Source organism: Thamnophis sirtalis, unplaced genomic scaffold (assembly GCF_051295495.1).
Source record: "Thamnophis sirtalis isolate CommonGarterSnake01/CBP01778 unplaced genomic scaffold, rThaSir2_p1.2 scaffold_14, whole genome shotgun sequence".
Classification (NCBI taxonomy): domain Eukaryota; kingdom Metazoa; phylum Chordata; class Lepidosauria; order Squamata; family Natricidae; genus Thamnophis; species Thamnophis sirtalis.
In genome coordinates this window covers 22,795,976-22,820,927 of record NW_028261394.1, presented here as the reverse complement: position 1 = coordinate 22,820,927, position 24,952 = coordinate 22,795,976, and the positions used below count along the sequence as shown (strand labels likewise).

The 24,952-nt window shown below is 42.6% G+C and overlaps 1 protein-coding gene across 1 annotated transcript in view; it reads right to left on the bottom strand.

The window, feature by feature from the left end:
• Positions 1–24,952, bottom strand: part of LOC106540135 (uncharacterized) — an 86,135-nt gene that overhangs the window by 3,849 nt on the left and 57,334 nt on the right. The window contains exons 26-35 of the mRNA XM_087729260.1: positions 24,065–24,255; positions 22,144–22,234; positions 21,723–21,864; positions 20,070–20,254; positions 18,311–18,466; positions 17,350–17,483; positions 5,392–5,522; positions 3,250–3,344; positions 1,094–2,759; positions 1–69 (exon numbers count right to left, since the gene is read on the bottom strand). Coding sequence (XP_087585386.1) covers positions 1–69; positions 1,094–2,759; positions 3,250–3,344; positions 5,392–5,522; positions 17,350–17,483; positions 18,311–18,466; positions 20,070–20,254; positions 21,723–21,864; positions 22,144–22,234; positions 24,065–24,255 — 2,860 coding nt within the window. The remainder of the gene's footprint in view (positions 70–1,093; positions 2,760–3,249; positions 3,345–5,391; positions 5,523–17,349; positions 17,484–18,310; positions 18,467–20,069; positions 20,255–21,722; positions 21,865–22,143; positions 22,235–24,064; positions 24,256–24,952) is intronic.

The window sequence follows — 24,952 nt, the reverse complement described above, 5'->3', positions numbered from 1 at the left end:
TAGCAACCATCTCCATCCATTTTGATATCTCCACATCAAAAACAGAAGTGTGCCCCACCTTCAATTCCACTGGAAAGAGCACAAGAGGAAAAATCACTTTAGAAGTTTGTCTATATAGACCGGTTTTTTTTAACCTTGATAATTCTAAGATGTGTGGACTTCAACTCCCAGAATTCTCTATCCAACATGCTGGCTAAGGAATTCTGGGAAGTGAAGTCCCACAATTTATAATTATCATGGTTGAGAAACCCTGATACAGAGGCTCCTTACTTAATATGGTTGCTGGAATTCTTCTTTTGTGAGCAGTTAATAATTTTTTTAAGATTCACTGTTTTAGTCTAAATTGTTATAGGAGAAATCTGACCACTAAAGATATGTTATCTATGCTACAATAAGGAAGTATTATAATATTTGGGGATTTAAAAAAAAACTCATTCTACCCTACATCTCTAATATTCCCTGTTGATTTTTCATTAAAAGCCAAATTAGATCTGATCTGATTTTGCTTAGCTTTATGAGGTTGGTCAACCACTCCTGGTCCGCCGTAGTTAGTTCCCACAGCTGTCGATGCTGATTCAGAGTTAGAGCCCCAAACTATGCGAGGGACAGAGAACTGAGTGAAAAATTGCATTTGCATTCCGCCTGGCTGACTATGTACAGGGCACCATCCCAGAAGGGATATATCTTCAACGCTATCCATCCTCAAGGCCTCACACAAGCTCAGCCACAAGAAGGCAATGTGAACAATGAACAAGCTTTTCTACTTACTTGTATGTCAGAGGCACCTGCCAACCCTGAAACGCCTCTTTGGCCATTTGACTCCTCTGCCGATCTCAGAGGTGACGTATAGTTAACTTTTAATGAAATACTTCTTCGCCCAGCTAATATTCCCAGAATAATAATGGAAGCCTCATTTTTCAGAGCTATTTCTAGAGCATAGAAACTCTAATTACAGCACCTCTGGGTCCTGAGGAAAATCTATTTAATTTCATCTCAGATCTCATGCCAGAATTACTCAATTTTCTTTTCTGAAAAGTTTCACCCTCCTCTAAAACCAAGGCAAGTTTAGAAATAATTAAACCGAAATACACACCACTTAGTGGTTTCACATGAATGTAGCCATTTGGAGTTGGGTGAGATGGTGGTTTTGTTGGTGGAGCTGCTCTGCTGCTTCTCTGGATGGTTGCAGCCGCCTGTAAGGTCGTTCTATTTGGGAAGGATAGTGGAGGAATAGCTGTCTTGGTAGAGGTTTCTTGAGAATGGAAAGTCATTTTGCTTGATGCAGTTGGCTGTTTGTCTGTAATTGTTATGGTTTTTTTGCTGAACAATGCTGGGTTTGTAGCCAGAGTGTGCTTAGGTGGTGTTGAAAGCTGTTCAGAAGATGTTCTTGTTATACTGGACATGACAGAGGTGAAGTAAGTTCTGGCTGTGGTTGTATCCGCACCAACAGTGAAGTTTGTGACAACAGTGGGTGAGTGAAAAATAGTTACATTGAGACCAGCAGTTACATGTCCATCTGTAACAGGGCTAGGAAATGCTGCGCCATTGTTTGTGGTGTTGCTATCAGAAGCTCCTGTTGTTTCAGCAGAAGGGATCACATTGCTACTTGTTGCATTATAATGGAAAAGAGTGTCTTTGATGGTATCATTTGACGTTACTGAAACATTATAAGAAATAGCTCTGGTTTTGGAGGTAACAACAGTGGTGGGATCTAAGGGAGTGGTAGTAACAACTGGAGCACTGACTGTGCTATTGTTAGAATCTGTTAAAAGTTTACTGAAGATGGTTGTGTTGAAATATCTTGCAGTGCTATGGAATAATGTTCCATCTGAAACAGCTGTGGCATTTAAGGAAGTGGTGGGGAGAACAGTGGCAGAGTCTGTTGATGCAGAAGGAAGGATTCTTCTACTGGCTGGATTGCTATTGAAATCAGTGACAATGGTAGAGATGGTAGGGACTGGTGTGCCACCAGTTTCATTTAAAGTAGTAGTGATGTTCCAAAAGGGAATTACCATTTCAGTTGGGACTGAAACAGAGGACTTTGTGGGGATGGAAGATGCGGCTGAGCTATTAGCTTTGGCATTGCTAGAATTTATGATATGTTCATTAGAAGTCGTCATGTTGATCCCTCTTGCAATGAAAGAGGCTGGGATTCCACTTATAGGAAAGTCTGTTCGGTTGGTTGTGTCACTGTTGGAATCTATTGTAATTTCAGTGGGGACAGGAGTATTTCTTGCATCTGTAGGAACTCTTGTCCCAGCCATAGTATTATCTGAATCAGATATATTTGTGGGGAAAGCATATTTAGGCATTCTATCAGAAAGAGTTGTTTGGGTATTGTTAATGGAAGGAGAGATTTCATTAGTTAGGAGAGTGATTTTGAAGACAGGAGTTGAATAGGACTCAGTAGCATCTCTAGAAACGAATGGGTTCAAATCCGAGGTTGCAGAACTAATGCTAGGGGTAGTAATATTTATGTGGCCGGGACTAGATAAGGTTGATTCCATGCTCGGGATAACAGGGGAGGTGGCAGTTAACACATCGTCAGATTTTGTACTAAGAGATATACTTGACACGGTGCTGCCCATAGAAGTAGAGAACAGAGATGTCCTGCCTCCAACCAGGCCAATTCCAAGGGAATCCAGTTCAGACTGAAAGTTGTTCTTGATCCACATGGCAACAGACGGATGGTTTTCAACTTCTTTCAGGTCAGGCAAATTAACACCAAGCAGATCTTTCACATCCTGGACATTGAATTTCTGCAATATAATTGCAATACTTTTGCTGATTCAGGGAGTGTCATCACAACTAGCTTTTCTGTTCATTATTATTTCTTCCCCCAAATATTCTACATTCCTTTTATCCAGAAAGCATTATACATACAGCTCTCATTAACTGAATGCACTTGTGAAATTTAAAATACTTTTAACAGCTTCTCCTATTCCACCTTGGATGCTGATAATCTTCTGAAGTTGCATGATAAAATAAATTGTACCAAGGAGCAAATTCACATCCTCATCCTCCTCACCCAAGAGCCCTTCAGAGATGCTGGATATGTTTTTGTGCGACCCTTGCAATAGTTTAGTCTTTTCATGAAAATATATGCAAGACCTCAGGATGACATTGCCCAGGATGAGAATGCCATAAAATGTTGATTTTAGACAGGTCTTTTTTTTGGGCGGGGGTGGGGTGGGGGCTGAATCTTGACATAATTCCACCTTGCCTAAATGACACAATGTCAGAACTAACCTTTACTTCTTCCGGATTTAAATTAATAAATGTATCAATATCCATAGCAACATGAGATCTAGCCAGCTTTTTCAGCTCTTCAACAGGAGCTCCCCCTTAAAAAGACAAAAAAAGAGTAAGATTTCTGTGGGAAAGGTAACATCATTCTTGAAAAACCTTCTTGAATCCAAGCAGATTTAAGTAAAAGGTGTTTAAAGTTGGGATGGAAGATGATGTGTCCAGATGGATTACTATCTCCATCATGTAAACAAGAACTTTCTACACCCCTTTTCCAAAAGCTATAAGATTCTACATGTAATAATTTTAATATAATTAACAATGAAATGTGAATAAATCTATGCATGTTAATCCATTATTCCCATAGTATTCTTGTCTAATCAATTTCCTATCCCCATATTCTCAGAGTTTGATTTGATCATTGTCATTATCCATTTTAGTCTTCTTGAAATGTTTCTAGAAATAGTATTGGATGAAAGACAATGGAAGCTCAGTCACAAAAGCTGTTAGAGATTAAACAATGGATTTTTGTAGGTAAATAGGGCCTGAAGAACATTTTGGAGAATACATCACATAATTTGTGAATAGTATGATATTAATAGTTATCAATTAGCAAATGACCTTTAGATGTGCCCCTATGTTAAGGTGACCAGACGTCCCGATTTCAGCAGGATGGTCACGCTTTATAACAATTTGTCCTGCGTCCCAGTCTGTTTTTAAAAAGTCCCGATTTCCTGGCTTCATGTTGAAAGCCCAGTGGATTTGATTAAGAAATCCTAACCGGGGCAAGACAAAAGACACCCTGTCTAATCCCTCTCTCTCTCTCTGTCTCAGTACTTTCATTGAAGATATTAAAAAGTTAAAGCAACAAAACGGACCCCCCCTGCGCCCCTTTTACTCACTTTTATAAGAAAAAATGACCAAGTACCATAGAGCTCCAGGAAATGGCTAGAGAGGTCGCGAGTGTTACTTCCTGGATTTTCCGGAGGGGAGGGGCACGGAGGTTGGAGATCTGCTCCAAAATGGTGGCAAAGTTTCTTTGAAAAATATTTCCCTGACTAATTTCACCATTTCAATTTGCTCAGTTCTTTGTATTAACATCTACATCATTCTGGGTTGACTTGTAGTGCAAGTCAACCCAGTGAGCTGGGTTTTTTTCTTTTATTTTTTTAATGTGTTTTAAAATAATATTTTATTTATTGTGCATAGGATTTTTAAAAATTCTGTGTGGATTCTTTTTTTAAATTGTCTTAGACAATTTAAAAAAAGATTCTATCCAAAATAAATTGAAGTGAAACCATGTTTAAAAATTCTATGCACAATACTTTGAAATATATTGTGCATAGAAAGAATAGTTTGAAATGTTTTACTTCAATTTATTCTGTGTGGATTCTTTTTTTTAATTGTCTTAGGCTATTTTAAAAAAGATTCTGTCCAAAATACAAAATACCAACTGCAGTTATTCACTTAAGAACTGTGGCCAGAAAGGTGGTATAGTGACCAAAGTTACAATGGCATTGAAAAAAGTGACTGATGATGATTTTTCACACTTAGCGACCATTTTCACACTTAGCGACCGTTGCAGCATCCTCATGGTCACATGATCAAAATTTTGATGTTTGGCAACAGATTCGTATTTATGATGGTTTCAGTGTTCTGGGGTCATATAATCACCTTTTGACAAAGTCAAATGGGGAAACCAGATTCACTTATGTTACTAACTTATCAGCTGCAGTTATTCACTTAAGAACTGCGGCCAGAAAGGTGGTATAGTGACCAAAATTACAATGGCATTGAAAAAAGTGGCTGATGACCATTTTTCACACTTAGCGACCATTGCAGCATCCTCATGGTCACGTGATCAAAATTTTGATGTTTGGCAACAGTTACAATTTATATTTGTAAATTGTAGTTATGTTGAAACAAAAAAAATATTACACTACTATTTTTGCGTTGTATGAAAATTTTTGTTGCTCTGTATAAAATTTTTAATCAACCCCCGCCCACCCACCCCCCGGTCAAAGGTGTCCCTCTTTACCAATCTGAAAATCTGGTCACCTTACCCTATGTCTGGATTATTAAAGATAAAGTAGGACAATTAATTCTGGAGGAAACAGCATGAATGGAAGCACCTATCAAATGTACCTAGATATGGCTGGATAAGAGGATAATAGGCACGTGCTCCTTGTTGGTCGGCAAACGCAGTGTGGGCCTTTTGGTACAGGATATCTTTCTTCACTTGGGCACAAGTAGAAATATCTAATTTCTCAGCATGCCTAAGGAATTTAACATGTAAGAGATCAGACTTAGTCAATGAGATTCTACAAAAAAAATCCAGAAACATTTCTGAAACATTTAAAGGGCACCAGGTTATAGAAGGCTGAACCTACAAAACAACTCAATCAGAATAGAGCTAGAAGGATCTTGGAGGCCTTCTAGTCCAACCCCTGCTCAAACACTATACCTTTAGAATGCAGATAAGTGGCTGTCCAGTCTCTTCTTCAAAACATCCAGTGATGAAGCACCTACAACCTCTGAAGGCAAACTGTTACACTGGTTAATTGTTCTCACTGTTAGAAAGTTTCGCCTTAATTCCAAATTGCTTGATTAGTTTCCATTCATTGTTTCTTGGCTTCTGGTGCTTTGGAAAACAGGTTGACCCCATCTTTGTGGCAACCCCCTAAATGCTGGAATACTGCTATCATGTCACCCTTTCATGTTTCTTTCTCTAGAGCAGCCATACACAATTTTTTCAACAGTTGTTCGTATGTTTTAGTTTTCAGGCCCATAATCATTTTAGTTACTCTTCTCTGCATTTTTTTCAAAGTCCCAACATCTTTTTTGTAATCGAGTGCCAACACTGGATGAAGTATTCCAGGTGTGATCTTACTATGGTTTTTTTAAAGCAGTACTAATGTTTCACGTGATTGTGATTCTATGCCTGTCATTCAACCAAGCATTGTATTAGCTTTTTTGGCTGCTGCCACATACTGATGGCTCATATTTAAGTGATTGTCCACTAGGACTGCAAGATTCCTCTCAATTGTAATTGTAATTGTAATTTAATAAATTTATATGCCGCCCAATCCCGTAGGACTCCGGGCGGCTTAGAAATACAAGGGTAAAATAAAAAATAAAATATAGGGGGAAACAAAAACAGATTTAAAATCAACACACCATGCGCTCAAACCTAGATGGGGGCTGGACCTCATTCAAGGGTCAACAGCCCCAGGCCTGCCGGAACAGCCAGGTATTAGTGGCTTTTCGGAAGGCCGAGAGGGTGGGAAGGGTCTGGATCTCTGCGGGCAGATCATTCCACAGGGCCGGAGCAGCTACAGAGAAGGCCCTCCCCTGAGGGGTCGCCACAAGGCATTGTCCGGTCAATGGCACCCGGAGGAGGCCCAGCCTGTAAGATCTTATCGGCTGTTGGGAGGTATGTGGCAGGAGGCAGTCTCGCAGATATCCAAGTCCTAGGCCATGTAGGGCTTAAAGGTAATAACCAGCACCTTGAAGCACATCCGGAGACCGATAGGAAGCCAGTGCAGATCGCGGAGGATAGGTGTAATGTGGGTGTATCTAGGTACACCCGATATCGCTCGCGCGGCTGCATTCTGGACCAACTGTAGACTCCGAACACTCTTCAGGTGCAGCCCCATGTAGAGCGCATTGCAGTAGTCAGCGGCTTCATGTAGATGTTAAATAGGAAGGGGGCAGGGCCGAGCCCTGTGGCACCCCGTATTTAAGGGGCCTAGGGGTCAACCTCTGTCCTGCAACTAACACCGACTGCAACCTGTCTGAGAGGTAAGAGGAGAACCACTGTAAAATGGTGCCTCCCACTCCCACCTCCCCCAGTCGTCGCAGAAGGATACCATGGTCGATGGTATCGAAGGCCACTGAAAGATCAAGAAGCACCAGGATAGAGGAATGTCCTCTATCCCTGGTCTGCCAGAGATCATCAGTCAGCACGACCAAAGCAGTGTCGGTGGAATAACCAGGCCTGAAACTCGACTGAAAGAGATCTAGATAATCTGCTTCATCCAAGGTACATCGGAGTTGAAAGGCCACCACCTTCTCAACAACCTTCCCTACAAAGGGGAGGTTGGAGACTGGACGGTAGTTTTTAAGGATAGCTGGATCCAGAGAAGGTTTCTTAAGGAGGGGTCTTACCACCGCATCCTTTAAAGGCTGCGGGAAAGATCCCTCCTGAAGAGAGGTGTTAACAATCTTCTGGAGCCAGCCTCGTGTTACCTCCCTGCTGGCCGAAACCAGACAGGAGGGGCACGGGTCCAGTAAACAGGTGGAGGCACTCACAGCTCCCATGGCCTTGTCTACTTCCTCAGGAGTGACAAGCTGGAACTTGCTCCAAGAAATCCGATCAAGGCCCACCCTCGGCATCTCGGCTGGTACTGCCCAAGTGGAGTCCAGGTCAGTCCGAATCTGAGCGACTTTGTCTGACAGAAACTGAACAAATTCCTCAGCTCTTCCCTGTAAGAGTTCCCCCGCATCTCTCCCTTTCAGGAGGGAGTGGGTTATCCTAAACAGGGCGGCTGGGCGAGATTCTGTGGACGCAATAAGAGCGGAAAAATGAGCACATTTTGCTGCCCATATCACCACTAAGTAAGTCCTAATATAGGCTCTTAGCTGTGTTTGGTCGGACTTGGAGTTACTGGCCTTCCAGCGTCGCTCTAGGTGTCTCTTCTGGCGCTTCATCTGCTGGAGTTCCTCGGTAAACCAAGGAGCCCTCCTGGATCCGCTGCCACGGAGAGGCCACAAAGGCACAATCCGGCCAAGAGCCCCAGCTGCCGCTGTATTCCAAGCAGCAACTAAGGACTCTGTCGGATTGTGGGCAAGGGAGTCAGGTATCTCTCCAAGCTCCGTCTGAAATCCCAATGAGTCCATCAGGCGCCTGGGGTGGAACCATTTAATCGGCTCCACCTCCCTGCAGTGTGGGAGTAGTTTCCGAAAATCCAACCTCAGTAGGAAGTGATCTAACCATGGCAAGGACGAGATCTCTATGCCCTTCAGTTCCAGATCACGTCTCCACTGTCCCGAGAGTAACACGAGGTCGAGTGTATGTCCCGCTGTATGAGTCGGGCCCTGGATTACCTGGGTCAAGTCTATGGTTGTCATGGAAGCTATGAACTCCTGTGCCCCATCAGAACGTTCGCCGAGAGATGGCAGGTTGAAGTCCCCCAGTACTATCAGTCTGGGGAACTCAACTGCCAGTCCGGCTACTGACTCTAGGAGTGTAGGCAGGGCTGTTGTAATGCAGCTGGGAGGTAGGTACGTTAGAAACAAGCCCACTTGACCCCCTAGGTCCAACTTCACCAGAAAGGACTCACACCCAACAGTCTCCGGAGCAGGGATCCCATGAGGAGCTAATGATTCTCGGATGATAGCAGCCACTCCCCCACCCCTTTCTGGTATCGTGGTTGGTGGAGCACCTGAAACCCTTCTGGGCACATTTCTGAGAGGGGGACTCATGGCTCATGGCCCAGCCAGATCTGCCCCCTCATCTAATATTAAGTCCCAGACGAGGGGAGCTTTATGAATCACAGACCTGGCATTTAGCAACAGCAACCTGAGACCAGGGCCCTGACATCTCTTGCCACTTGGTCCTTGAGTTGAGCTATCAGGGCCGGAACAAGGGATTGCTGTGACGTAGCGAACCCTCCTTCCCCGGTAATGGCCAGCCCTGAAGCTCCCATCGTACCTGCCGCTCCCAAATGTAACTGGAATGCTCCGGCCAGTCCCAACCCCTGTAGACCCCTCCCTACCTCCCATGGCCCCCGCTCTCCTCGGCAGGCCATTTACTCCATGCACTCTGGGACGAGAGGCGAATCCGGGCCCCCGTCCACTTCTGCTTCTGCACTCAGTGGAGGGGGCTCCAGGCCGCACTCTCGGTCCCCTCATATATACCAAGCAGCCATTCTCAACATGCATAACCCACTATAACATTAAAAACATATGGGTACAGTAAAAACAGGGTATATAAGTTAAAATTAATAAAAAGTGGGATCATTCACTAGCATACATACACAAACACTCTACATGCAAAAACAGTTAGCGCAGGTCTTAATAATTGTGCGGATAGCTCTTAGATGTCCAAAATGGTTGAGAACCAGCAGTGGTCTACAGGTAGTATACAGGAGAATGTCTTGTCTTCCCCCTCTCCTGTAGGCCTGAAAAGGTCCAAAAGTATTTGTATTTGTATTTGGTTTATTTGTATGCCGCCCTTCTCCAGGGGGGACTCAGGGCGGCGAACAACTCAAGGGGGAAAGGGAACATAAACAACAGTACACATAATTAAAATACACAAAAATCACAGCTGAGAGAGGACATTCTAAGTACAATAAGAGGGGACTCTCTAACATACAAAGGTAAAGAAATTCTCATCTTAAAACAGACTCCACGGAGAGTCAGAGAGAAGAGAAGGAAATACAACTTCCTCTCCACACGTTTAAACAGAGACAGAATCCAGTTCAGATGGCTCCTTCCAGAAGGAATGCTGATAACATGGAGGGAAAAGAAATACCGAATAGACACCTTGGCGAAAGCTCAAGAATTCCAGGAACTTTTACTAGCAGACGATGAGAGATTTAATAAAGAAGGACTTTTAAGACAGGAGGACACTATAATTGAAACTCAACCAGAGGGGCGGGGGCCAGGAGAGGCCAGAGAACGAGAGAGATATGGCAGAGAAGATTCGAGAGCAAGGTCACCCATCGAGACTCGATCCAAAGGCGCCCTCAAAGCGAATAACGTGTAAGGGAATTGAAGAATGGGAAATGAATGTACTATCAGCAAATGTAAATGGTCTTAACATAACTTCCAAAAGAAAACGTGTACTGTTGGATCTAGTGAAACAAAAGTTAGATGTAATCTGTCTTCAGGAAACCCACATTAAAGAAAAATACAATAACCTGTTGGTCTGTCCAAAACTAGGTAAAACATTCTGCTCGTCAGCACAAACCAGAAAAAGAGGAATTGTAATGTATATAAAAGAATGGTTGAACCCCAAATTAATATATGCAGACAAAGACGGTAGGGTATTAATGGTGGAGATAATTAATGGTGGGGAAAAATTTTTACTAGTTGGAATCTATGCCCCAAATCAAAAACAAGAGAGATTTTATATTAATCTATATAAGAGGATAAATGAAATAGAGTGGCAAAATATATGTATTCTAGGGGATTTCAACGCTATAGCAGACGGTAAGATGGACTATAAGGGTACTCACAAGAAAAGCACAAGAAGGAAACTACCGTCTGCCTATGTAAATATGGTGAAGGATTTAGATCTTTATGATGTCTGGCGAGCAATGAATGACAAGATGCAACAGTACACGTTTTACTCCCATCCACATAATTCATGGTCCCGTATCGACATGGTTTGGTCAAACTCGGAGCTACTCATGGATACTGTAAATATTGAAATAATAACCAACAAGTGGGCCGATCATCACCCAGTCTTATGGCAATGGAAAGGGAAGGCAAGGATAAAAGCTAGGTGGACATTAAACCAGAACATACTACAAGAGAAACAATTTGTACAACAAATAGAAAAGGAATTGGGCTACTTCTTTAAAGAAAACGGTAAAGAGCAGACCTCAATACAAAATGTTTGGGACACGATGAAGGCAGTTGTGAGGGGAATATCCATAGCCTATATAATAAGAAGAAACAAAATACACAGGGAAAAACTTAATACACTGAACAAAGAATTAGGAGAGACGGAACTGCTGACCCAGAAAGAGCCAGAAAATAGTAGACACAGGGAAAAAGGAGAGTTAATTAAACACCAAATAAATTTGATCTCTCAAGAGGAAATAGCACAAAACATTAAGAGAATGAAGCAGAATTATTTTGAACATGCAAATAAAACTGGGAGATGGTTGGCCCACAAAATAAGAAAGGAGAAGGTCAAAAGAATTATTAAACAACTGTATGACGAGGAGGGGAATTTGAAACAAGAAATAGGAGAAAAGAAAAAGATAGTACAGAACTATTATAGGAAACTATATAAACAAGACGAAATTAATGAACAAGACATTAGAAAATACCTTATAAAGCAGAAGCTTCCAGTCTTGTCGGAGGAGATGAGAGAGATGCTCGATAAAGAAATCACACAAGAAGAACTGAAAAAGGCCATTCAAAAACAAAAAAACAATAAAACACCTGGGCCGGATGGGCTTCCGTCGGAAATATATAAAAAACTTCAAAATACCATAGAAGACAAATTATTAGAACTATGTAATGAGGCATTACAAAATGGTAGGGTCCCAAAATCATGGGGGGAAGCTTACATCACCCTAATACCAAAGGAAGAGGCGGACAGTAGCAAGGTCCAAAATTATAGACCCATATCCCTGTTAAATGCAGATTACAAAATCTTTGTATCAATATTGGCGGAAAGACTAAAAATAATATTAAATCAGAGTATACATTCGGATCAAAACGGCTTTCTCCCAAAAAGACATATTAGAAACAATACAAGAATAATAATTGATACCCTGGAATTCTATCAAACAAGATCCGAGAAACAACTCGCATTAATCTTTGTCGACGCTCAGAAAGCCTTTGATAACCTAGATTGGAACTTTCTAACCACTCAACTAAAAATGATGAAATTTGGCGATAAATTTATTAGGATTATAGAATCTATATATTCACGGCAATCTGCAAATATTATAGTCAATGGGGAACTAACGGAGAGGATACAAATTGGAAAGGGTGTTAGACAAGGGTGCCCGCTCTCCCCACTACTATTTATTACGTCACTAGAGGTCCTTTTAAATCGGATAAGATCAAATCAGGAAATTAGGGGCTTGACCATAAAAAGAGAACAATATAAAGTACAGGCCTTCGCGGATGACATGGTCTTTATCGTGGAAGACCCCTTACTTTCAGGACCGAATTTGATGAAGGACATTGAGAACTTTGGGTGTGTGGCCGGTTTGAAAATAAACAAGGAAAAAACAAAAATGATTATAAAAAACTTCCCCAAAAACCAGATTGGAGAACTAGAGGAAACAATGGAATTAAAGGTAACTAAAAAAATTAAGTATTTAGGGATCTGGCTGTCTGCGAAATGCTCTTCCATAAAAGAAGACAACTATGATAAGTTGTTACAGAATACCCAAAAGGACTTAAAAACCTGGTCAAAACTACAACTATCACTGATGGGAAGAGTCGCAGTAATTAAAATGAATGTTCTGCCAAAAATCCTCTACCTATTTCAAACGGCACCGGTCAAGCTAGGGGAAAAATTTTATAATGATTTGGACAAAATGATTCGAAACTTTATATGGAATGGTAAAAAGCCCAGAATAAAATATATGCACCTGCAGGATAAAAGAACTCAAGGGGGAATGGGATTACCGGAATGGAAAACATATCATCAAGCAGCAACAACTATGTGGATAAAAGAATGGGTAATGTTAGCTAATAAAAGAATCTTAACAATAGAGGGCCACGACCTGCAATACGGGTGGCATAACTACCTATGGTGCGAGGGAAATAAAATTCACAATTATTTTAGTAGTCACCATTTAAGGGGGGTATTGATTAAGGACTGGCTCGAAATTAGAAGGAGATACTACACGCAACTACCTAAATGGATATCTCCGACGGAAGCCCTGATATACCCGAATTTGATAAACTTGGATAAAATTGTTACCTACCAACAGTTGCTAGACGACCAAAACAAACTAAACCCCAGGGAAAATTTGGCTGATAAGGGAATAAACATTGATTGGTGGCCATATCTCCAAATTCAAAACAAACACAAATTCGATCTAGCACAACCTGGCTTCCAGAACAAGAACCAGGAATTAGATAAAATTTTAATTGGACCAGATGAGAAATTAATTTCAAAAATATACAACTGCTTACTGATTCGAAAAACGGAAGCAGAAAGGGTAAAAGAAGTCATGGTAACCTGGGCCCAAAACATTGGCCACACAATAGACCTAGACGACTGGGAAAGAGTCTGGGAATGGAACCTAAAATTGACAAAGTCGATGGCCTATAAAGAAAATATATATAAAATGTTCTACCGCTGGCATCTTCCACCGACAAGACTGGCGAAAATGTCTTCAAAAGTTTCGGCCATATGCTGGAAATGTAAAACGGTGCTGGGCACGTACTACCATATGTGGTGGACGTGTCCGGTAGCCAAAGCATATTGGAAGCAAATACTAGGATGGCTGAATGGAATCCTGTCAATTAAACTATGCCTTAAGCCGGAAACTTTCTTATTAGGAATAATAGATCAAAAAATATGCAAATCTAACCAATACCTCCTAGTCCATATTCTGACAGCGTCAAGGATTGTTTACGCACAGTGCTGGAAGAGTGAAAATGCCCCCACCAACACTATGGTGATGAATAAAATTTTAGAACTAGCAGAAATGAACAGACTGACGATGCGAATTAATGACAAAGAAGACACGGACTTTTATACAGTCTGGGAGAAGCTATACAAATGGCTTGATGAGTCAGTGAAGACCTAGACATAAAAAGAGATAGCTGACTAACTTAATACGATTAAACTAATAACTCAAATGAACAATATACAACAACTGAGAGATAAACGAAAGGAGAAATGTATCAGGGGCGAGAACCCACCGTCGAGCAATTTTGTTACGCTACAATGTTGGGAAAACTTAAAAAAGCTGATAGGAAATCCGCTATAATTACCTGCATGAAATTAGCGATCAAACTTCATTTTAGATGAGGCGAGAGGACTTATAATCCTTGCCTCTTCAAGCAAGGAAAGGGAAAGAAAACCAGGTTGTCCTCAGCAGAGGAAAATATGCAAATGTAATAAAGGTTAGAAGGGAGGGAGGGAGGGCAGTAGGGAAGTCAGGATGGAGAGGAGAAAGGAGAGGAATAGGAAAGGCAGAAGAAGGGGGGAAGGATAAAGAGGAGGAGGAGAAAGAAGAGAAGGGAAAGAAGGTGGGAAGAAAGAAGGAGAGGAGAAAGAGGAAAAACTGGGGAAGGAAGGAGGGAGGGAAGAGAAGAGGGTAGTAAAGAGGGAAAGAGGGAGGGAAAGAAAGAGAGAAGGAGAGTTGAAAGGAAGGAGGAAAGGAGGGAGGAAAGGAGGGAGATTAAAAGGAAGGAGGAGGGAAAGAGGCAGGGAAGGAGGAAAGGTATGTGAGAAGGAGGGGGGGACCGAGGGAGAGAAAGGACGGGGAAGGAAAGGAGGAAAGGAGAAAAGAAAGGAGGGAAGGCAGGGGAGAAGGAAGTAAGGGGGGGAGGGAAGAAAAGAGGGAGGGAAAGATACCTAACCTTTGATGTTTATAATGATTTGATAGTATGGGAATATCTCGAAATGTAGTTGTATTGTTTGTTACAAGTTATGGATGTTGTATTTTCTTTTTACCAATAAAATCTTTAAAAAAAATAAAAAAAATACACAAAAATCACACAGCCATACCAGTCAAGAGGGGAGGGGAACTCATCAACCCCAGGCCTGCCAGCACAGCCAGGTTTTGACGGCTTTCCGGAAGGCCTGGAGAGAGGTTAGGGTCCGGATCTCCACGGGGAGTTCATTCCAAAGGGCCGGAGCTGCTACAGAGAAGGCCCTCCCCCGGGTAGTAGCCAGATGGCATTGGCTGGTGGACAGAACCCGGAGGAGGCCGACCCTGTGAGATCTGACGGGTCTTTGGGAGGTAATTGGCAGCAAGTCCAGGGTGGCTGAAACAGATTGAAGAAGTGGGGGGGGGGGCATCAATTGATGAAACATTAAGTCCCCACCTGTATTTCTGCCATCCTCCATCACTCCTTCCGCAGAACAAATGCACCACAAATGCACAGTCCATGGCGCCCTAATAAGATGAATTAGATGGGCGCTGTCCAAGTTGGTATTCCAGGGGCAGTGGTGGGTGGCAATGCGGTTGGAGGAGGTCAGGTGTTCAAAGGCCAAGATAGCAGAAAACCAGATGCTAGGCAGGGGAAACAGGAGGAGACTCCGCAGCAGCGAGGGCAGGCAGAAAGAAAAACTCACCAAAAAGAAAAGCCCAATCACGCAAAGAACGAAGGAAAGAGGCAGCGTCGACGAGGAGGCCAAGCAAAATGGAGAGTGGGGGCGTCCAGGGAGGGCCACGGCGGCAGCAAAGCCCAGGTTGATCCCCCCCTCTCCGGGGCGATGGCAATGGCAGTTAGATAAAGTCCCCAAAGGCTCATCAAATCGCACAGACAGAGTCAAAAGGCATCGTAATTGCTGAGAGTCGATGGAAAACGCCGCTGTCATCAGTGCGGCGCCACCATCTTCACCACCAAGCAGAAGATAAATAACTCGAAAGCCGCAGAAGATTGCGTAGTCTGGGGTCACCCAAGAGTGGCGGCTCCTCCAGATATCTGGTCTCCTCGTGTGCCCTGGGTTTCAGTCATCCCAGGGACCTTTTTCAGATGATTATGCCGTAGGTTCCAAGAATTCTCCAGCGCTTTTTCACCGAATTGCTTCAGAGCGAAAAAGCCTGGCAGCCATTCCGATCTCGCACATGCGCAGTGGTGTGCGAAATCTCTCAGTTACTATTTTTGAGCCAGTTTTCACCTAATCTGTACTTGTATCTTTGGTTTTTCTTAACGAAATGTTAAGAATTAAATTTAAAATTTATTTTGTTGGATAGGACCCAGTGTTCAAGTCTGTCAAGATCTTTTTGGATCCTGAGTTTGTCTTCTGGGCTGTTGGCTGCCAGCTTAGTGTCATCTGCAAATTTGATGCGTTCCCCTTCTATTTCCTCATGTATGTCATTTATGAAGTTATTGAAGAGTATTGGGCCTAAGATGGAACATTGTAATACCCCACTGCTTACTTCTCTCCATGCAGATGGAGGATGACTCATTGGGTACAGTTTGTCAGCCAGTTACAAATCCATAATTTGTATAGAGTGATGATGCTCTCTATCACAATTTTTTCTACAAAAAGGGAGGCCCAGAGGGCAAAAAGCATCCTTCTGAACCTCCTTTCTCACCCAAGATCCATTTAATGAGGCCTCTAGCAACAAAAAGAGGCCCGGAAGGCTGCATCCCGTTTTCAAAAAGCCTTTGCTGGTAGGAACAGCTTCGGAGGAAAGCACCCGCTCTTCCCAAGCTCCGCTGGTGCCAACAAAAGCTTTTTGCAAAGGGCTGTCAAAGTCTATAGGAACGCAATCTCCCTGAAGGCTTCCGCAAGGAAATGGCAAATGGAGGGAAGGCCTGAAGGACCGAAGTCTTCCCTCCACTTGCAAAAGTCCAGGCCTCAATTCGCAGAGAATAGAGGTTTCAAGTGCGAGATCACACGAGATCAGTAGCACGAGATCTCGCATAATCATTAGGTATGTTACACCTCTGTTCTCTGCAAATGCACCCAAAGCCTGAAGCAACGAAGCAGGCCAAGAAAGTGCTTCGCAAGGTGAGTCTCCACTTCAGAGTGCCTAGGAGGCTGGGGAAGCAGGGGAATAGGCAGGTGAATGTTGCAGAAACTCTGCGGTCATTTGTAAGGGCAAACAACTTCTATGGTGTGCCAATATTCATAATTTTGGGACTTGTTCGTAAATGCTAGGGGCTGCTTATTGGTAAAGGAACGCTCGTAACTCAGAGATTACCTGCATAACGATATGTATCATTTATATCATGAAGTTCCATCTTCTTAGAATAATTCAGAATAAGAACAGCCATATGTTGGCAATCACTCAAAGAAAGAATAGTAGGATGGATGATCTTTTAGTAGTAGTAATGCTATTGTGTTTTCACTTTGTATTGGTATGTTTTGTACTTTTTCTATGTGAGCAGCCAACAGCTATATTTACTAATTAATCTCCTCAGAATACCTGTTCCTCACTTGGGTCAAGCTTCTTTAGAATAGAATAGAATGAGTTGGAAGGGACCTTGGAGGTTTTCTAGTCTAGCCCCCTGGACTAGAAATAGTGCAGGAGAACCTATACTATTTTATCTAAATGACTTGCTAATTATTAATAAGTAGATAATCCTACTTGCTAATTGTTCCCCAATCATCTTCCATTTTAGTTTCCAGACTGGGCCCAGGAGTCATTCCAAATTTCCTCCTTCTTTAGTTAACCCCACCACCACCACCACCACTAAGAAACAGCAACCTACCTAATGGAAGCTGGGTTGATTTCCTGCAGCTGATATTCATCCAGAACACACAGGTATTTGCCTCCAAGCATGTCCAGTAAAGGACCAGTAAGTGAGCCTCCCAGTTCCATATATCTTGCAACCAGTCGCCTGAGCTGCAAGAAAAGAAGTTACGTTTTAAGAAAGGATGTGTGTCCATAGCAGTGACAAGAGGTGAGGCTGGTAAATATTTAGAAAAAAATGCTGAAGAACCTACATGGTCTAAGAAATTAGATAAAGTTAAATTTTGATATATATTTTTATTCAGACTGACACATTTGTTGTACAGAGCAGGAGGTATGTAAAGTCATGCCTGCAGAGCAGGAGGTATCTAAAGTCATGCCTGCAAGCTGTCTTTTCTTTTTGGACTTCAGGCCTGCCACACTTTCTACTGCGGGAAAATGGGAGGGGGGATTATATGGAGTGGGGTAATATGTAGCCATAACAACATTCTTCTTAGAAACTAAAGGTCATCTTTGTCTTTTTACCTGGCTGGAACTGGATGGGAGGAATATCTTTTCGTGGCAGTGGAAGATTGGCCTATCTGTGGTTGTTGGGACAGAATCTTGAACTTTCAACTGGGTGGAAAAACCTGGAAGCTTTCAAATTCGTGTTTTCCCAGTTGTGCCAACATGGCTCTCTTAATAAATTGGAACTTTGAGGAATCCTTTGCCTTGGACTCTGCTTTAATTTTGGATGCTATTTGGAACCCTGACATAAAGACCATTTAACATGTGTATATCAGTAATATTACATCCATATAAGAATACCACACTTTTTGTGTAAAAAGGTAAAAGGGGAGTAGTCAGAAAAGTGATACACTTAAAGTAACATTCATACACCTCTAGCTTAATATGAAAAGCAAACAAAATGCCTTTGTTGTTACTAGTTCACAGCAATTCTGTTTGTGGCCCCTGATGGAGAGATCCTTCTGATACACTACCTGCGGCATCTCCCATGCACCATCGTTTGGATTCAGAAGAGCAGCCAGGGTGTCACTGGAAGTGAGGTTCCAACTGCCAATCTCGTCTGTACTGTACTGACGTGAGAGGAAGCCAAGCAGTCGCAACTGATCTTCTGGAATCCCATCAGGGTAGCTCTAAGAAAGTAATTCATTAGTAAATAGGTTTCATTAACAACGATGTAGCAGGCTGATGCTCTATGGATGTGCAAGTTGGATTTGGAAGAAGCGGGATGAAAAGATGATCAAGGCTTTTGAATTTTGGTGCTGGTGAATCATGGACATCAGGAAACCGAACAACAACCCAAAAATCCCACTGGTGGCACAAATGACCAGACATTAATTCCCCTGTTTTGGACACATTATGCAAAGACCCAGTTTCTTTGAGAAGTCTATAATGCGGGGAAAAGAGAAAAGAAAGTAAGGTGAATGGGCTTGATTAAAACTTCAAGAAATAGGCTATAGAGACACTTCAAAGCCCAGGTTGAGGGCAGATCTTCTAGAAAATACATATTTAGTTGCTAAGAGTTGATGGGGTTTAATTAAGCGACATGGTAGAAAAAAGAGCACATGGCAAGAACGGTCTTGGCACTGGGGGGTTTACAACCCTGGGGAGGAGGGAAGGACTACAAAAGTAAAGCAGGTGTTTAGGACAGATTGACCAAGGACAGATTGATGTGTCAACGTTGTCTGCTTAAAGACTCCATTAAAGTTTGTAGTAAAGAAACGGAAGCAACTCAGCAAGTGTGCCTTAAGACAGTGTTTCTCAACCTTGGCAACTTGAAGATGTCCGGACTTCGAATGCTGGCTGGGAAATTCTGGGAGTTGAAGTCCGGACATCTTCAAGTTACCAAGGTTGAGAAACACTGCCTTAAGAAACCGACTAATAGATGAGCACTCAATTTTGCTTGCTCACTTTCCAAGATTCTACACCCTGAGCCCTTTTCTCCTGGCATTAAACCCGATTACTGTATTGAAATCCCAGTGGCCTGTTGTTAGTTGAATGAGTTTATGTGCTTAGGAGACAGGTGGACTTCCTTCTCCCTTCGAGGCAGAGAGTGGGTGGGAATGAAGCTTTTCTATGTTCTCTTTAAATTCAGTGAAGCTATTAGCCTAAGCCCATAAACTGCAACCAAGATAGGTAGAGTAGAGATAATTTTGTTCTGCTATTCAATGCCTCAGGTGACTTTCAAGCACTCTGTTGAAACATACTTGGCTGTGAATCTCCAACACAAGTGATTATTCTTCCCTTAGATATTAAAATAAGAATGGTACTCATTTTATTAAGTAAGAATGGTACTCATTTCTAAAATGTCTTTAAAATGTTGTTTTAAAATGAATATAGTAGAATTTTGAAAAATGACTTTAAATCTTATTGGCTTATTTATTGTTTGCTATATCACTCACTTGGTAGCAATTTTAATTTAAAAATTAATTTTAAAATATTCTTTACTTTTTCTTCTTAAGCTTAACATGTCACTACATGTTTCACTACCAAATTCAACACTAGAGACCAGGGTGTCCTTGGGGGAGGGGTGGGCGGGATCAAAAACATCAACACAGAGGCTGTGACTATGCAATCAAAGCCACACCCCTTCCTTATATGCATCATGTGTGCAAAGCGTGGAAACCTGGGGTGAGTGTGTCAACTCTACAATGTCAATTAGTATTACAATTTTTGGGAACCCCTCTGAAGACACTCCTGGTATACCAGGCCCTCCTCAGTCCATAGGCCACTCACCTTGTCTAACTTCTTCTTAACTATGGCCCAGTAGTCATTTGGAAGGGGCTGATCAAGCAAAAGAGCCAGGTTGGCCTTCACAACTTCATCACTCAGACATGCATCCAACTGCTGGGCACTGTCGTAGTGAATTATGAAAAGCGGATCTTCTAGGCTGCTGCTGGTGATGGGAGCAGACTGGCAAGCTGTGGGCAGAATTCACAGGGAAGAAATCATCTCTTTTTGAGCAGATTTTGGGAAAGTCACAATTCTTTGGCTCTGTTGCTCCAATTTCCAATTCTCTGTCAGGTCTCTTCCTGTCTCAGTGTCTCCCCTTTTCTTCAAGTCACCAAACGTTTCCTCCTCCTTACTCATGCTTTTCCAACAAATTCCTTTTATTGGCTGCCCTTCCCCTGAATTTTAATGTACATGGTAAATAACAAACATGCTACAAAAATGATAGATTAACACTGTAATTGATCACGATGGTTTGAAAGATTTTTATTATCCAATTGTAGCACCAGCCAAGCCTAGTTACAACTATTTCCCCAACATTTTTAAGGAAATACCTACATACGGATAAAGGTGCCGGGGGAGGGGGGGGAGGCGTTGAGAAGAATTTTTTAAATGTCAAAATGTCGGCTACAACTGAATAACATAAATTCAGTTCCTTTTTGCATGTGATGCAAATAAAGGGGAGGGTTTTGATTGCAGTGCATTTTAACTGCTTATGCATTTATTTTTATATTGTGCTTCCAATTCTAATAGGAGTATCTCCCATTAAATACGACATGTCCTCATAATACAGCCATGCCAAATTTTTCTGGTGGGCAAAAATATAAGCTCCCCCACCCCGCATATAAGCCCCCTGGACAACCCCCCACCTCTGGCCAGGCAGAGCGCCACTCACCAACCTAACAGTATCCCGAAGGTGCCAAGCCGCAGGAACCTGGGGGGAAGCAAAGGTGATCGCGTTGCTTGGCACTTTCGGGATACCACTAGGTTGGTGAGCAGCGCTGTGCCCAGCTGAAGAGGGGGGTTGACGGTCTTGCGAGCTGGCTCCCAAAGAGCTGGGCACAGCCTCATGGGGGAATGGCTGTGTTGCACTGTCGCAGCAGTGCAACACAACAGCCATGAAGCAACCACGCTCATGAGCAGCCACCTGGCAAACCCCCTTTGCAGCTGAGCACAGCGGCATTCACTGACCTAGGGGTATCGCCAAGCTGTGTGAGCTGTTCCACTCTCGCTCACCCATCTCCCAGCCTCCCGATGCATGGTCCAGCTCTCATTATGGAGCCAGGGCACCCCCGCTGCCGCCATCCCAGCCTGGCTTTTTCCGTGGCTTCCAAGCCAAGTGTTTTGGCAGTGGCCGCTGTGGGCGCACGCTCTATGATGGTACACTCTGCAGGCATGGTTGCTTCATGGCTGTTGCGTTGCGCTGCTGCAACAGTACAACACAGCCATTTGCCCATAAGGCTGTGCCCGGCTCTTTGGGAGCCCGCTCGCAAGAGAGCAGCCACCCAGGAACCCCAAAACAATAAACCCTCCCCCCATAATAAGGCCCAAGCCATATTTTGTAGGTAAAAAGAAAATAAGACCCTGTCGTATTTTCGCAGAAATACAATATTTGTTTGTGCATGTACAACAGAACAAGAGGCCATATCCCACCCTTACTTTCAGTCGCCCGTTTAGTTCTAGGAGGGGAAGCTGGTTTAGATCCAACCGATTTTAAGAAGAGGATTGTTTTTGCCTTTGGAAAAGCTCTTTGGCTGTTGTATCCATCCATCACCTTTCTGAAGAAGATCATCCTTTCTTCCTGAGGAACAGAACATCCATTGGGACAATACATCACACATTTTTTAATCAAGAGAGATAGTTTGGTGTAACGATTAATGTATCAGGCTAAAAACCTGGAGACTATGAGTTCTTGTCCCACCCTTGACATGAAACCAGTTGGATGACTTTGGGCCAGTTATTCTTTCTCAACCCTGAGATAACAGAGATTAAGATGGGGACCTTTTCAGTTTCATGGTCGTAGCTGCCACCTTGACTTCAGAATGGAACCACTGCATGCACGTTCATCTGCTTCTCCTACCTTGTTAATGGAATCCCAGATAGTGTGATTTATGTAGAAAGCAAGACGCCCAAGGTTTTCAAGGGTTGATTCATCCCAGGAGGCAGGAAATCTGGGTCACATGGAAATAGGTGTTAGATAGTGATGGTGTGTAATATTATTGAACAGAATACAGCTCATAGCTAGCAGAGCAAAAACTAATAATTAGGTAAATGTGCAATTCTGACTCTGAAGAAATTTTAAAAGATCTATTTTTTAACATTTTGTAATTTGAAAAAGTCTATAAAAATTAACTTCGAACTATGTTCCCTTCCCATTAATTCAATAGTACTCATATTTATAATCTTTGTGTGTCCCTGTATTTCATACTAGTAATTAATTTTAGACCAGCATAACCCAAATTGATAAATACATATACATAGTTGGTAACTAAGCAGGACTTCCATTCTTTTTCCTTTTTCCTTTCTATCCCCTCAAAAGCTAACCGGGGTGGGTTCCGGCTTCTATTACTGCCGATTCGCTCAGGGACACGCTACACACATGTGCTTGATGCACGCTACATGAGCATGGGCAGTAGTAAAAAAAATGCTTTTGCGCATGTGCAGAAGTAAAAAACAAGATGGCGGCGCCTACAGTGCCACCGATAGAACCAGTTTGGGGGCATGGCTGAACTGGTCCAAACCAATAGGAACCCACTTATGAAGCTAACCAATGTTTGGTGTCTGTTATGGGGTGTTCCCACAATATATTTTGTGAGTGCAGACCTGCAGAATTCCAAAGGACTATTTTTTCTTTTCTATTTGCCTTTGTGTTAGTCTTGGCTCTTGGTGACTGCCAAGATGAGTCCCTGCAGGTCTTTCGGAAGATTTCAGAAGTGGTTTGCCATCGCCTCCCTCTTAGGACTGAGAGAGGGTCCTGTGGACAAAGGTTGCCCTGCTAGTTTTGTGTTCAGGGGAGAATCAAATTCTGGGTCGTCTGGGATGCCTTTAACCCTTACTTTCAAAGGGCTAATATCCCGTCGTCTCTATAGAGATTTCCAATCAGACAGAATATGAAGAAAACAGATCAGAACAGAATAACAGAGTTGAAAGGGACTTTTGAAATCTTCTAGTCCAAGGCCCTGCTCAAGCAGGAGACCTTCTACTCTTCCAGTTGTGGCTGTTCTGTCTCTTCTTAAAAGCCTCCAGTAATGGAGCATCCACAACAGGCAGACAGTTAGGAAATTTCTCTTTAGCTCTAAGTTCTCTGCTTGATTAGTTTCCATCCTTTGCTCCTTGTCCTCTTTGCTCCTTCAAGTGCTTTGGAAAATAAATTGGCCCTCTCTTCTTTGTGGCAGCCTCTCATATATTTTAACACTGCTATGTCTCCCGTAGTCTTCCTTTTCATTAGACTAGGCATATCCAATTCCTGCAACCGTTTTTCATGTATTTTAGCTTCCTGCCCCCTAATCATCTTTGTTCTTCTCTGAACTCTTTCGGGAGTCTCAACATCTTTTTTATAATATGGTGATCAAACTGGACACGGTATTCCAAGTGTGATCTTACTAAGGTTTTAGAAAGAGGTACTAACATTTCACGTAATCTTGATTCTATCTCTTTGTTAATGCAACCTTGCATTGCATTGTATTTCTGGCTGCTGCTACACACTGCTGGCTCATATTTAAGTGATTTTGATAATTTCCTGTTTGTGTGATAAAAAATTGATTTTTTTTCTATTTTTATTTTATTCAAAAAAAGTTTAAATATAAAACTCCCAAGAGAAACAAAGAAACAAAGAAAAAACACAAAACATTAAGATTCATTAATATGTGTATAGAAATTGAATTATTGTATTAAAATTAGAGGAAATGTGTTTGAATGTTGTTTTCCCCGCTCCCTGCCTCCCCCATTTTTTAACTGTAGTTTTAAAACCATCATTTTTCATTCTTAAAGGACTCTCTCACCCATATAAGGTGTTCCCACTGGCCAGGAGCATCCTGAGGGCTGTAATCTGAGCAGCTGTGAGATCTGGACACTCTTTCAAATTCTCCAGGATTGCCGGGTCAGAGTCTGTGATGGTGGATGGCTTCATGTCACACACAAAGACTCCCAGCTTTTGGAGCTGCTCTTTGCTGAGTGAGGTATTTTTTACTCCCTTGTAAAACAGAGATTGAGCTTAATATTGGATCCAGGAGTTTTGCCAGAATTTAGCACTTATCTTTCAATACCTTAACTGCATTTGGATGAATGCCCAGTTGGGAGCCATGCTTGCTGAGTACAAAGCAATGCTTTGAGTCAAGTGGAGTGTAATGTTTGAGTTATTTTTTGGGGGGGTAGGATTTCCCATCTGACCAGGGAGGTCATATACCAAAAGCATTAAAATTAAAGACCAGGATTATCACGAAGAAGTGGAATTCTGAGTCAACCAGGCAAGGGATCGATTGGATCCAACCACCCTTTTGTTTCTCTCTGAGGAATTTTAGGGGCTTAGAATATTTATAGAACTTGTTGCATCTAAATCTGGAGGTGTAAGTCAGGGGTCCCCAACTCCTGGGCTGAGGCCCACAACTGAGCTGTCAGCCATTTGGAACCGGGCCGCGGAAGTGGCAGGCAAGTGCGTGCATGCGCACATCCCACTTGTGGAAACAGCAGGTGAGCTTGTGCCCCATTTGTACGAGTGGCAAGCGGATGGGCAAATGGAGCTGCATGAGCACATGTGCTTGTCAGCCGCTCCTGCAGAACCATCCCTCCCCCCCCCCCGGTCCGCAAGCCAGAAAGATTAGGGAACTCTGCTATAAGGGATGTCATATGCCTACAAAAATGTCAGTCTATATCTAAAACTGACTTTCACC